This window comes from Podarcis bocagei (assembly GCF_964188305.1).
Source record: "Podarcis bocagei genome assembly, chromosome: 18".
Taxonomy (NCBI): Eukaryota; Metazoa; Chordata; class Lepidosauria; order Squamata; family Lacertidae; genus Podarcis; species Podarcis bocagei.
In genome coordinates this window covers 2,926,408-2,940,937 of record NC_138144.1, presented here as the reverse complement: position 1 = coordinate 2,940,937, position 14,530 = coordinate 2,926,408, and the positions used below count along the sequence as shown (strand labels likewise).

General features: G+C 51.9%; 1 protein-coding gene across 3 annotated transcripts in view; it reads right to left on the bottom strand.

Annotated features, from left to right (window-relative positions):
* Positions 1-14,530, bottom strand: part of EFNA2 (ephrin A2) — a 256,111-nt gene that overhangs the window by 26,195 nt on the left and 215,386 nt on the right. For all 3 annotated transcript variants that reach the window (XM_081178107.1, XM_081178109.1, XM_081178108.1), the window contains one exon: positions 2,597-2,889. In XM_081178107.1, coding sequence (XP_081034233.1) covers positions 2,597-2,889 — 293 coding nt within the window. The remainder of the gene's footprint in view (positions 1-2,596; positions 2,890-14,530) is intronic.

The window sequence follows — 14,530 nt, the reverse complement described above, 5'->3', positions numbered from 1 at the left end:
TACCGTGAGGCGTCGTCAAAGTCCGGTCCTGGCCGAGGGTCTGGAGACTGTCCACCAAGGGGGAAGCGGGGTCCAAAGCAAGAAGCCGGGCGTGGTCGGGAACTCTGGAAAAACAGGTCTGGGTGCTGGCAAAAACAGGTTTCCAACGACGTTGCTCCCGCAACCTGGGACCGGGCTGACTGGCCTTTATCTCCTCTGAGGCCAGGGGCGGTCCCGGCCCCCAGGTGACCCGCCTCTCCTGGCCTTAAGGCGAGCACTCCTCCTGGGAGAAACCAGTTCCCTTCGCCTCTCTGCCCTGAGCCTCTGCAGTTCAGGAGAGGCTGGAGGGTTACTGGACCCAGGGGGAGACTCACCTTCACCTGACAGGGCTGGGAGAGGAGCACCTGCAGGCAATGGGTCCTCAATCACCTCTGGAGCCAGGACGGATTCATCTGGTGTCTGCTCCTGAGGATCCGGCACAGGTGTGGGGCCTTCAGATCCAAGGCCCTGCCCCAGCTCAGCCGGCCCTGGAGGCGGGGACTCCTGTGCAGGCTGGGATTCCTCGGGTTCAGCCTCTGAATCGGATTCCCAGGCCATCACAAAGAGGCTCGGTGGTTTAGACCACAGCGCCAACCGCGTCCCAAACTCCCCAGGTACAGCGAGTCACCAGGAGCCTTTTCACGGCCAGGTTTCTTGCCCTTGCCATTTTCAGGCACGCTCCCTTTCCTTCCTTACCAGAAAAGAAAATGAAGATAAATGAAGACCCCTCAATCAGGGGCTTTCTTAATGGGTGGTCCGGGAAGCTAATTTCCAACGTTTGATTATTTTTCCTCCCTGGTAGCCGAGCCGGGCCACAGGTCCCGGCGGGAGGGCTGAGTTCAAATCATTTACAAGCTGAAACATGGTCTGGGAACAAAACCATCTTTAGCGCTGCTGTCCCGCCACCCTTCCCTCCCCCAGCTGCCACGATGGGCGTGATTGCAAGGGGGGAAACGGATGAGTTGCAAAGGGCCTCTCTCTCTCTCTCTCATATCAGTTTATTTTCATTATTATCTGTGGAATGTGGCCCCGCCAGCTGGGTCTTTGGGTGTTCGGTGTTCCCGAGCCGCCGCCGGAGGTTAAATAGAGTCACGCCGGCTAATTAAACCGGTCCCTGAGATTGCTTTGGTTTAGGATCGACGGTGCAATCAGGACGCTTAAATTGGCTACGTCGTCGCTTCCGATTTTGCTGTCTTTTCGAAACGCAGCTCGGAGGAAGAGCTCGGGGAATGTAAGGAGAGAGGCCTGGTGGATCGGGCCCGTCCAGCATGGGTGGCCAACAAGAGACCCCCAAGGGGAGCTCACAAGCATGTTCTGAGCCACAGAAGAACTCTCTCCCCCTGTGGTTTGTAGCAAATGACATTCAAAAGCATTCACAGCTGTCCATGGAGGTGCAGGTCAGTTCTGTGTCCAGGGCAGCTCCATCTGGTACGCAGGATGAGACCCTCCCTGCCCACAGACTGGCTGGCCAGAGTGGTGCATGCTCTGGTTATCTCCCGCTTGGACTACTGCAATGCACTCTCCGTGGGGCTGCCTTTGAAGGTGACCCGGAAACTACAACTAATCCAGAATGCGGCAGCTAGACTGGGGACTGGGAACGGCCGCCAGGACCATATAACACCAGTCCTGAAAGACCTTCATTAGCTCCCAGGACATTTCCACGCACAATTCAAAGTGTTGGTGATGAACTTTCAAGCCTTAAATGGACAGGGGGCAGGTGTGGGGGACTCCCTGGTCCTGAATGGGGTGACTGTGCCCCCAAAGGACCAGGTGCGCAGCCTGGGGGTCATTTTGGACTCACAGCTGTCCATGGAGGTGCAGGTCAATTCTGTGTCCAGGGCAGCTGTCTACCAGGTCCATCTAGTACGCAGGATGAGACCCTCCCTGCCCACAGACTGTCTGGCCAGAGTGGTGCATGCTCTGGTTGTCTCCCGCTTGGACTACTACCAGGCGCTCTATGTGGGGCTGACCTGGAAAGTGCAACTAATCCAGAATGCAGCTGCCAGACTGGGGACTGGGAGCGGCTGCCAAGACCATATAACACCGGTCCTGAAAGACCTAGATAAAGGGACCCCTGACCGTTAGGTCCAGTCGTGGCCGACTCTGGGGTTGCGGCGCTCATCTCGCTTTATTGGCCGAGGGAGCCGGCGTACAGCTTCCAGGTTATGTGGCCAGCAGGACTAAGCCGCTTCTGGCGAACCAGAGCAGCGCACGGAAACGCCATTTACCTTCCCTTGCACTTTGACATGCTTTCGAACTGCTAGGTTGGCAGGAGCAGGGACCGAGCAATGGGAGCTCACCCCATGGTGGGGATTCGAATCGCCAACCTTCTGACTGGCAAGTCCTAGGCTCTGTGGTTTAACCCACAGCGCCACCCGCGTCCCTTTTCCTGAAAGACCTACCGGTCCTGAAAGACCTCTCAGGGTGAGGGAAATCGCAACACACGGAAAGAGACACAGAGCCTCTCCGGCTGCTATTGGCTTAGCTGCTCTGATGTCACAGAGGATCAGGCCAAAGGAGAGGCCCAACTAGTCCCAGTGGTTTAGACCGCAGCGCCGCCCGCGTCCCCAGTACTTACATATGTAGTAATACTCATGCCCCGGTCGGAATTCAAAGCCCAGCGAAAACGGGGTGAAGAGCTGGAATTTCTCGGAGAACTTCAGCGGCCCGTTGGGCGAGTCGGGCCGGTTGCACTCCCAGCGCTTGAAGCCATTCTGGCGGTGGTCGCAGGAGTCGTGGCCCTCATAGTTGACCATGTAGAGGATGTATCTCTCCATGTGGTCCATGGGGAAGGGGAGCTCGTAGTGAGGGCAGTAGATGTCCAGGTAGTCGTTGATGCTCACCTCCACGGTGTAGTCGCCCTGGTGGAACCTGCAGGGGGAGGGAAAAGCAGAGGTTAAGGGACTCAGAACGTCACCAGCGTCATATAACCTGCATGAGTCCAATCAATGCATGAAAGGGTTAATGCCATAGAGTAAGCTGTCCTGCCGGAAGCGGGTGGCGCTGTGGGTTAAACCACAGAGCCTAGGACTTGCCGATCAGAAGGTCGGCAGTTCGAATCCCCGCGATGACGGGGTGAGCTCCCGTTGCTCGGTCCCTGCCCCTGCCAACCTAGCAGTTCGAAAGCACCTCAAAGTGCAAGTAGATAAATAGGTACCACTCCGGCGGGAAGGTAGACGGCGTTTCCGTGCGCTGCTCTGGTTCGCCAGAAGCAGCTTAGTCCTGCTGGCCACATGACCCGGAAGCTGTACGCCGGCTCCCTCGGCCAGTAAAGCGAGATGAGCACCGCAACCCCAGAGTCGGCCATGACTGGACCTAATAGTCAGGGGCCCCTTTACCTTTACCTTAAACTGCCCTGCCAGGCTTAGCTTTGTGTCACTTCCCCTCCCCTTGGGAGGAAAGAGGCAATAATGTCTTTTGTGGTCCTCCGTCTGCATCTGAATTCAGTACAGTGGTACCGGATTTATCTACTTGCACTAGTGTGCTTTCGAACTGCTAGGTTGGCAGGAGCAGGGACTGAGCAATGGGAGTTCACCCCGTCGCGGGGATTCGAACCGCTGACCTTCTGATCGGCAAGCCCTAGGCTCTGTGGTTTAACCCACAGCGCCACCCACATCCATTTCCACTTAAGAGCCGGGAAATCCATATTTGAAATGTCGCCGTGGCAGAGAAATTCACAGCTGCTGGTGCCCTGAGGCTTCTGGCAATTCCTACTGCCGACAGCCGGACAGCTCTGTCGATTAGAGCACGGTGAAGGCAACACCAAGTTTGCAGGTTCGGCAGCTGCAAATTCTTGGGTTGGACTAGATGATCCTTGGAGGGCCCTTCCAGATCTAAGATTTCACACAAGATCTATGAAACAGCTCTGCCTCTTGCGGAGAAGCCCCGAGTGCCTGAAACGTCCACGTAGTCGGCCTAATCTTACCTCTTCCCATTACCTTTTTACAAGATTAAACAGAGCACCTCTTAAAATTAATAAAGTGGCAACAGTAGGTGATTAGTAAAGTAGTGTGCGGGGGGAGAATCGTTTTCGGCGCCCCCTCAGGTGTTGCATTCACAGGCCAACTCTAGCTAGCTCTCTCTCTCTCTCTCTCTCTCTTATATATATATGTATTTTGCATTTTTTGAGACAGATTATCTGGGAGATTAGGGGCTTAGTCAAAGCAGGGAAATCAGGCGATGGTATCTCAGATTCGGAAGGGGGTGCACCGGGCTCCTTAAGACACCATAACTAATTGCTTTCTGAGACTGCAGTTTCTCCCCCCCCTCTTTTGCCGATCTCGTCTAATGCCCCCCCAGCTTCTTCCCACCCTCTGCGTCCTGAGGACTGTCGTCCCTGAAAAAGGCGTTGCCTGGATGAACCCCATATTATCCTCCTTCGCACCCTCCAATAGACTCTGTTCCCATAGATCGAGGGGTGGGGGGTCTGTATCCCTAGGGGGCCCCAAGTATGGCGCTTGGCTTAATTTCATGTGGGTGGGAAGGAGACGAGGGGGAATTAAGAGGGAAAGCGTGGCTGGAAGAGAGGGGGCGAAGCGGGGGGCAGAAAAGACAGAGAGGGGGGATGGCAAGAAGAGAAGGGGTGAAGGGAGTGGCAGGAAGAAAGAGGAAGAAAGGAGGAGGCAGAGAGAGGATTTAAGGGGGAACAGTGACAAAAAATAAGATAAAAAAGCTAAAGGTAAAGGACCCCTGGATGGTTAAGTCGTGTCAAAGGCGACTATGGGGTTGCGGCGCTCATCTCGCTTTCAGGTCGAGGAAGCCGGCGTTTGTCCGCAGACAGCTTTCTGGGGCATGTGGCCAGCAGGACTGAACCACTTTTGGCGCATGACGGAAACCAGAGCGCACGGAAATGCCATTTACCTTCCCGCCTCAGTGGTACCTATTTATCTACTTGCGCTGGTGTGCTTTCGAATTGCTAGGTTGGCAGGAGCTGGGACAGAGCAATGGGAACTCACTCCGTCATGGGGATTTGAACCGGCGACCTTCTGATCAGCAAGTCCAAGAGTCTCAGTGGTTTAGGCCACAGTGCCACCCGCACAATTCGAGGTCTAGCCCCTAGCACCTTGGCCCACAACTGGAAAGAAGATAAAGCCCCAACCAGAGACAAGAGGCTGATGAAGATGATGGATTATGCTGAAATGGCGAAAATGACCGGGAAGATCAGAAACCAGGAAGAGAGGGATTTTAATAAGGAATGGGGGAAATTCACAATGTACTTAAGAGAACACTGTAAACAACTGAAAACTTAGGCAGGGTTTGAGAAATGCTTGCAATGTATTAAAAACGAAGGTAAAAAATGGATTATTAGAGAAAAAGAGAGAAAATATGTGAGGCAGTTGAAAAAGATTGAAAATAGAAGCCATGGAAGGCTGGAGGGGAGTGTAAGGATTCAGGGAAACCTAAATGCCGATGGTGGTGTTTAATGTTTGGAATTTAAGTGTGTAGTGCAAAACAGAATAAAAAAGATTGTGTAAAAAAGAAAAAAAGAGAGACTATTTCTCCAACGTATAGGCCAAACTCTGACACCCTATCCCCACGCCCCTGATTCATATCCTTCCTGAGTACGATTTGCTCACCTGGGATGACGAAAATGGCCTCCTGCTCACCTGTGTGAGGTATAGAGAGATGTGGGGTGATGCATTTGTGTGAGAGAAAAACCTCTGGCTTTTAACTGCTCGGGAGACACAATCACAGCCGTTGCCAGGCCCCCATTTGCCTCTGGCCCCAGAAAGCTGCCCATTTGAGACTGCGGCCCTCGCTCAGAGAAAGGTGCCCCACTCCCCAGGTAAAAGGTAAAGGACCCCTGGATGGTTAAGTCCATTCAGCGGAACCATGGAAGGGTGGAGGGGGAGTCTAAGGATTCAGAGACTCCTAAATGCTGATGGTGTGGGACGTGGGTGGCGCTGTGGGTTAAACCACAGAGCCTAGGACTTGCTGATCAGAAGGTCGGCGGTTCGAATCCCCGCGACGACGGGGTGAGCTCCCATTGCTCAGTCCCTGCTCCCGCCAACCTAGCACGTCAAGTACAAGTAGATAAATAGGTACCACTCCGGTGGGAAGGTAAACGGCGTTTCCGTGCGCTGCTCTGGTTCGCCAGAAGCGGCTTAGTCATGCTGGCCACATGACCCGGAAGCTGTACGCCGGCTCCCTTGGCCAGTAAAGCGAGATGAGCGATGCAACCCCAGAGTCGGTCACGACTGGACCTAATGGTCAGGGGTCCCTTTACCTTTAAATGCCGATGGTGATGTTTAATGCTTGAATTTGAATGTGCAGTGTACAACTCAATAGAAAAATATTATACATGAAAATGAAGATGGGATCGCAGCCTTGGAAAAATGGAATCCTGTGTGGTTCCAAGGTTTGCATACCTTCCGCCCCCGAAAGTTTCTCATTCCTGTGTGCCAATGGAGAGGGGATAAGACTCTGTGCCCCCCAGGGGTTCTCTGACCCTCCACCCCCCCCCCGCCTCCCAGCATCTAGAAGCGGAAACGCATTACCTTTCGCAATGCATACATACATCCAAACAGATCTATAACTCTCCATGAGCCGTTTCGTTGCCCAGCGGAAGACGTGACCACATCTCCATTTAAATGGAGACGGCCGCAGCCAGCAGCTTCCCACTGAGCCGAGAAGTGGCAATTGAGCATGGGAGGGTGGGGCCGCTTTCCCCCCAGATCTGTGGCCCACCTACAAGACGAGAGCGCACCGCTGGGTGCGTAATGCAAACCGCGGCGGGTGCAGGAGTGAGCAGGCGGGCGGACGGAAGAGGCTGCAAGAGGAGAGGACGGCTCTTGGTTCTGCGAAGCCGGCGACGCTTGGGGGAGATTTCTGGTTTGGTTGGGAATCAAGGAAGAAGAAGAGGAAGAAGAGGAAGAGGAAGAAGAATTTATTATTTATACCCCACCCATCTGGCTGGGTTTTCCCAGCCACTCTGGGCAGCTTCCAATGGAATACAGTGGTACCTTGGGTTACAGACACTTCAGGTTACAGATGCTTCAGGTTACAGACTCCGCTAACCCAGAAGTAGTACCTCGGGTTAAGAACTTTGCTTCAGGATGAGAACAGAAATCGTGCTCCGGCGGCAGCGGGAGGCCACATTAGCTAAAGTGGTGCTTCAGGTTAAGAACAGTTTCAGGTTAAGAACGGACCTCTGGAAAGAATTAAGTACTTAACCTGAGGTACCACTGTACAGTGGTACCTCGGGTTACATACGCTTCAGGTTACATACGCTTCAGGTTACAGACTCCGCTAACCCAGAAATAGTGCTTCAGGTTAAGAACTTTACTTCAGGTTGAGAACAGAAATCGTGCTCCAGTGGCGCGGCAGCAGCAGGAGGCCCCATTAGCTAAAGTGGTGCTTCGGGTTAAGAACAGTTTCAGGTTAAGAACGGACCTCCGGAACGAATTAAGTTCTTAACCCGAGGTACCACTGTATTAAAATACAATAGTCCGTTAAACATTAAAAGCTTCCCTAAACAGGGCTGCCTTCAGGTGTCTTCTAAAAGTCTGGCAGTTGTTATTCTCTTTGACATCTGGTGGGAGGGCGTTCCACAGGGCGGGTGCCACTACCAAGAAGGCCCTCTGCCTGGTTCCCTGTAACTTGGCTTCTTGCAGGGAGGGAACTGCCAGAAGGCCCTCAGCGCTGGACCTCAGTGTCCGGGTAGAACGATGGGGGTGGAGACGCTCCTTCAAGTATACTGGACCGATCCTCAGGGCGCCTTCCAACTCAATTTGATGATTCTGCAAACCAAAGGAGCTGCCAGGCCCTTGCACTCGAATCCTGCGCACTGGTTTCCCACTAGGGCGAGCGTTATTATCCCAACCCACCCAAAATCCCAGCCTGTGTGCGACGCAGGCTGGAGTTCCACCGGGAAAGCTGCCAAGCCCGGCCTCAAATCTGCATTACGAGTTGAGAGTGAGCCTCTCTGGTTTTCTCTAGTTATCCCCCCCTCTCCTCTCTCTCCAGACTCTCAAGCTCAACGCTCTCCCAGCTTCCACCTGCTAATGATATCATTACTCAAGGCTGCCGGAGAGCACTCTATGGCGTTTATCTCTCTCCGGGGGGAACGGGCCCGGCTAGGTCTCCTTCAACCACGCGCTTCGCCATTAGGGTCCCACTCATCAGGAGCTCTTGAAAGGTCTCCGAGCTCTGAGGGGCTTCGTCAGAGAGGACCGCCTCTCCGCTGCGGCAACCTACATTTCATAGCCTCTTTCTCTCGCTCTTGGAACATATGGGACAAGAGACCAATCCCTTCCGGTGCAGGTACAGAATACACAGGTCGGCACAGGCGAACGTCTGCCCAGGGCCCACACCCAGACCCACTAACAAGAGAGAGCCAGTGTGGTGTAGTGGTTAAGAGCGGTGGACTTGTAATCTGGTGAACTGGGTTCGATTCCCCGCTCCTCCACCTGCAGCTGCTGGGTGACCTTGGGCCAGTCACACTTCTCTGAAGTCTCTCAGCCCCACTCACCTCACAGAGTGTTTGTTGTGGGGGAGGAAGGAAAAGGAGAATGTTAGCCGCTTTGAGACTCCTTCGGGTAGGGATAAAGCGGGATATCAAATCCAAACTCCTCCTCCTCCTCTTCTTCTTCTTCTTCTAACAAGCCCCCCAGGACCACCTACTCCTCTTTGCAATTGCAAGCAAAGAACCTCAGAACAGCTTGGATCAGGCCAGGGGCTGATCTGGACCAGTTTCCTGCTCTCGCAGTGGAGAGCAAGATGATCTAATGCAGCGGTTCTCAACCTGTGGGTCCCCAGATGTTGTTGTTGTTTAATCGTGTCCGCCTCTTCGTGACCCCCTGGACCAGAGCACGCCGGGCACTCCTGTCTTCCACTGCCTCCCGCAGTTTGGTCAAACTCATGCTGGTAGCTTCGAGAACACTGTCCCACCATCTCGTCCTCTGTCGCCCCCTTCTCCTTGTGCCCTCCATCTTTCCCAACATCAGGGTCTTTTCCAGGGAGTCTTCTCTTCTCCTGAGGTGGCCAAAGTCTTGGAGCCTCAGCTTCAGGATCTGTCCTTCCAGTGAGCACTCAGGGCTGATTTCCTTCCGAATGGAGAGGTTGGATCTTCTTGCAGTCCATGGGACTCTCAAGAGTCTCCTCCAGCACCATAACTACAACTCCCATCACCCCTGAGCTCTGGCCTTGCTAGCTGGGAATGATGGGAGTTGTAGTCCAACAACATCTGGGGACCCACAGGTTGAGAAAGGCTGCTCTAATGGGAAGGTCACGAGGAGGACCTGAGTGCGAGAGCGGCTCTCACCTTCTGTGGGTTCCAGCTGCTGGCATTCAGAAATGTCCGGAGCATGTGAAGAGGCCGCTGGATCAGGCCGGCAGCCTCTCTAGTCCTGCCTGCCTCCGATGAGGCCGGCATTTGCAACCCCAACATTCCCACGTCTTGGCGGGCAGGGTGGAAGAAACTCAATGGGACATCTTCCTTGCTTATCTCCAGTCCTGAAGTTCTGGCCCTGCTCTCAAAGCTTCTGCACAGCTGAATCCCGAGACTTGGGGACGATGGTGTATCTGTTATGAGCCCAAATAAAGATCCCTTTCTGAAAGGTACCTTTTATCATGTGTGCCGGTCATGTAAGGTAATATAAGTTTTCTTGGTTCTCAAACTTAATCCGTTCCAAAACCAAAGCGTTCCGAAACCAAGGCTCGCTTTCCCATAGAAAGCAATGCAAAACACATTAATCCGTTCCAGACTTTTAAAAACAACCCCTAAAACAGCAATTCGACATGAATTTTACTATCTAACGAGACCGCTGATCCATAACACGAAAGCAATAACCAATGTGCTGTACTATAAAATAAATAAAGACAGTATTGTAGATGATAAAAATTAAAACCATATATTTTTCATACCTGCACTGATGATCCTCATTGTTTGGATGGGGGGCTTTTATCCATTTCTGCAGTCACACAACCAGACAATCAGTAGCTGAACTGGGTTCCACACAGTCACAAAAGCAAATGAACCGAAAACGCCTCAAAAACAAAAAAACGCAAAATAAATAGCAAAAACAAAAGGGCCAGACTTAATTCATTTTGGAAGTCTGTTTGACTTCTGAAATGTTCGGAAACCAAGGCACAGCTTCTGATTGGTGCAGGCGCCCCGGAAACAATAGCCGACAGCCACATTGGACGTTCAGCTTCCAAAAAACGTTCGAAAACCGGAACACCTGCTTCCGGGTTCTCGGCGTTTGGGAACCAAGGCGAGTTAACTCAGGAGAGTTAAATGGAACCTCCTCGTACAGGAGCAGTCTATCATAAATAGACACCAAAAACCCTTCTTGGCTTCCTGGGGGCATCTGATGAGGGGCTCCGCGGAGAATTCGGAAGTGGGCCTAGGTGGGATCCTGGCCTGATCCATGCTCTGCTAAGGCGACGGGGCTCATCTGAAAGCTATTAAGCAAATGGGCGCAATTACTTTGATTAAATTAATTTATTTAATGAGAACGAAGCAAATCTGCATGATTTCACTTGCTTTGCATAATTTATCCCGCCACTTCTCCTCCTCCGCTTTCGCACAAGTTGTCTGGCTTTCTGCTAATCACGGGGAGACGGGAACAGGCTCTCCACCCTTCTCCCTTCCTCCGCTCTGCCTTCGGAAATGTCAAGCATCCGTCTCCAACCATGAGGACTAGCGGCTTAAAATTCCCTGCGCACCTGGCTTCCATCCTTGACAGGCCTTGACAGCTCTGCAAGGTCCCAGAAACACCGTCTCTCCCATCAAACAGTTCGCAATATGTTGGTTATGCTGATTTCAGGGCCAGTTCCACAGGTTTTAATTTCTTGGGATGGGGGGGGGGAGAGGTGCCCGTAAGCTCGTGGCACACTTGTGTGCCCCCAACCACCATACTCAGCCCCCCAGGGCCAATAGCTCTGCCCACCTCTGTTCTAGAAGAACCATTGATTGTTGGCAATGTGACGGCACTGCACATTTCACTACAAATTGTTGCTGCCACGGCATTTACTGTATTTTTCGCTCTATAAGACGCACCAGACCACAAGACGCACCTAGTTTTTGGAGGAGGAAAACAAGGAAAAAAATATTCTGAATCTCAGAAGCCAGAACAGCAAGAGGGTTCGCGGCGCAGCGAAAGCAGCAATCCCTCTTGCTGTTCTGGCTTCTGGGATAGCTGCGCAGCCTGCATTCGCTCCATAAGACGCACACACATTCCCCCTCGCTTTTCAGGAGGGAAAAAGTGAGTCTTATAGAGCAAAAAATACGGTAGATACAGTGGAACCTCGGTTTTTCGAGCCAAACATTTCAGTTTTCCAACGCCGAAAACCCAGAAGTAATTGCTTTCGTTTTCGGACGTGCCTTGGAAGTCAAACGGCTTCTGCTGAGGTTTTTATCTCCATTAAAATTGCAGACAGCGCTTTTCACCTCGGTTTTCGAACGTTTCGGAAGTCGAACGGTCTTCCGGAACAGATTACGTTCAAAAACCGAGCTTCTACTGTACTCTGTTTTACTTGAGTGATTCAAACACGGAGTTTCACAAGAAATGTGGCATATCAAAGAAGGGCGATGTCTGTCCCCACCCCAGGTGTGGTTGGGGGGTCCCAATTCCCAGCAGTGCCAACAGATAGCATGGCCAATGCGGGTGTAATCCACCTGGAGTCTTGTCTCCAGTTCTGGACACCCCATATTAAGAAGGGTATGGACAAGATGGAAAGTGTACAGAGGACAGCACCCAAGATGTTAAAAGTTCTGGAAACCAAGCCCTACAAGAAAGGTTGAAGGAGAAGTTTAGCCTGGAGAAGGGAGGACTGAGAGTGTACAGAGGACAGCACCCAAGATGTTAAAAGTTCTGGAAACCAAGCCCTACAAGAAAGGTTGAAGGCGAAGTTTAGCCTGGAGAAGGGAGGACTGAGATGTGATATAATAGCCATGTTCTGATATATGAAGGGCTTTCAAATGGAGGATGGAACAAGCTTGTTTTCCACTGCTCTAGACGACAGCTTTTATTCTGTTTTTAATCTGTTGGGAGCCGCCCAGAGCACTTACAGGTGGTACCTTGATTCTCAAACGTCATCCGTCCCGGGAGCCCGTTCGTCTTCCGAAATGTTTGTAAACCGAGGCGCAGCTTCCCATTGGTTGCAAGAGCTTCTTGCGCTCAAACGGGAGCCACGCCGCACATTCAAGTTCTGAAAAACGTTTGAAAACGGAAGCATTTACTTCCAGGTGTTCAGGAACCAGAATGTACGACAACGGAGGCGTTCAATAACCGAGGTACCACTGTATTATTGTGATTAGTAAAAGTGGTATACCGCTCTTCATCTGCAGATCTTAGGGCAGATGGCTACATAAAATTACAATATCAAAACCACAAAATACATAGTAGGAACAGGAACAACGACAAAGCAATCATTTCCCCTCCTATATTTAAAAGGGCATCTAGAATCAAGCAGTGTATAGATTTTAGGCAAACAAACACTATATATAATATGCACATGAGAAACCTATACTAATCCAGCGCAGATCAGTAAGGTGTTTGTTTAAGGTTGAAGTAGCAGTAATGAAAGACTCTGGCCCGCGATCGTCACAGTGTGAGTTTTTCCAAGGAGCCTTTAAGCGCCTGCACATCTCATTACTCGCGCCGTAAGTCCTGCGATCACAGGGCGAAACAAACTAATTAATGCAAAAGGTCTGGGTGTATCCTGCGCCCCTCCATCTCCCCATATCTGTTGTGGTAACTCTGGCCCCCGGCAAGGTAACTTTTGAAAAATGCAAAATGAACGCCCCTCCCGCTCACCGCCAACCCTTCACACAGAAGACCGGCTCTCCAGTCTCGGAGACAAAACACCTCCGCTGCCCTCCATGTAAATGTGGCCAACATCAGAAACCACAGCACAACTCTCTCTCTCCCCCCTTTCCCTTGGAAGAGAATTAATTGATTTGCATTAAAGGCAAAATACTAGAGGAACGGGGAAGCAGGCATTAGGAGTTAGCCCCCCTCAATAACAAAAAGGAAGGATGTGGCGGGTCTCTTGAGGGAACAGGATGACGGATAATGTTTACGCGTTTGAAGGATAAGTGACACGCGGCAGAACCCCAAAATCAAAGCTGGCTGAGTCCACCTGAGACATCCCTTCCTCTTGCCTCGTCCTTTGTGGGGCCAGCAAACACTGTTGATGGGAAATTAGATGTTGCACAGGCAAATTCGGGGCTGTTGATGGCTACTCTACCAATGCCGGTGTACTGGAAGAAGCAAAGATCACCCGTGCCGAAGCGATGATTCTGCAACGTCAACTTCGTTGGACTGGTCATGTTGTGCGGATGCCTGATTATCGCCTTCCAAAGCAACTGCTCTATTCTGGACTTAAAAATGGGAAGAAGAAGAGTTTGGATTTGATATCCTGCTTTATCACTACCCTAAGGGTGGCGCTGTGGGTTAAACCACTGAACATAGGACTTGCTGATCAGAAGGTCGGCAGTTCGAATCCCCGCAATGACGGGGTGAGCTCCCGTTGCTCGGTCCCTGCTCCTGCCAACCTAGCAGTTCGAAAGCACATCAAAGTGCAAGTAGATAAATAGGTACCGCTCCGGCGGGAAGGTAAACGGCGTTTCCGTGCGCTGCTCTGGTTCGCCAGAAGCGGCTTAGTCCTGCTGGCCACATGACCCGGAAGCTGTACGCCGGCTCCCTCGGCCAGTAAAGCGAGATGAGCACTGCAACCCCAGAGTCAGTCCAGCCGTGTTCGATGCTTTACTGTATTTTAATATTTTGTTGGAAGCTGCCCAGAGTGGCTGGGGAAGCCCAGCCAGATGGGCGAGGTATAAATAATAAATTATTGTTGTTGTTGCTCTGGTGCCCGAGTCTTGCTTGGGGGCTTCACTTTAGGGCATCCGGTTTGCGACTTTGAGGACAAAATCTCTTTGGGGGACCCATTTCACTGACACCAGGGTAGGGATGTCCTCACTGGCCATCTTCCACTGGGGGGAACCGGGGCTTCTCTTCGCAGACAACGCACGCAGCCAGCTCTGGCGAGACGCCTGTTAATTTGCCATCATTTAAAGCCGTTCCCTTCGTAAAATGTCAACAGAGTTTTAAAAAGGCGCCACCTGGCAAGGTCCCCGCTGGGCTGCTGTAATTCCTTCGGCGGGACGGCCAAACCGCTGTAATTAAACGGAGAGGGGCTTCAACAGGCTCCTCGTCGCGTGGCGCTAATTTGCTGTCTTTGTGCAAAATAAAATAAAACAATAAGGCGCAAAATCCCGTCAGACACAACAAGATGGAGCCACAGCAGGGCAGGAGAAAGAGATGGCATGGAAAATGAGGGGGGAAACGTCTTCCTGGCTGCTGCAAGGGTTCGGCTACCGGCGACGAGGAGCATTCAGAACGTCTTTCTAAAAATAAAATAATTAAAAAATCCCAACTCGGCTCTGACTCATTCTAGGATTTCTGTTTCTAGAAAGCCAGGGGTTCCCTTATGCGCCGCAGAATCCTCCTGTGTAACATTGCTGATTCATTGCTGTTTTGCTAGATGTCATGGCTTGTTTAAGGGA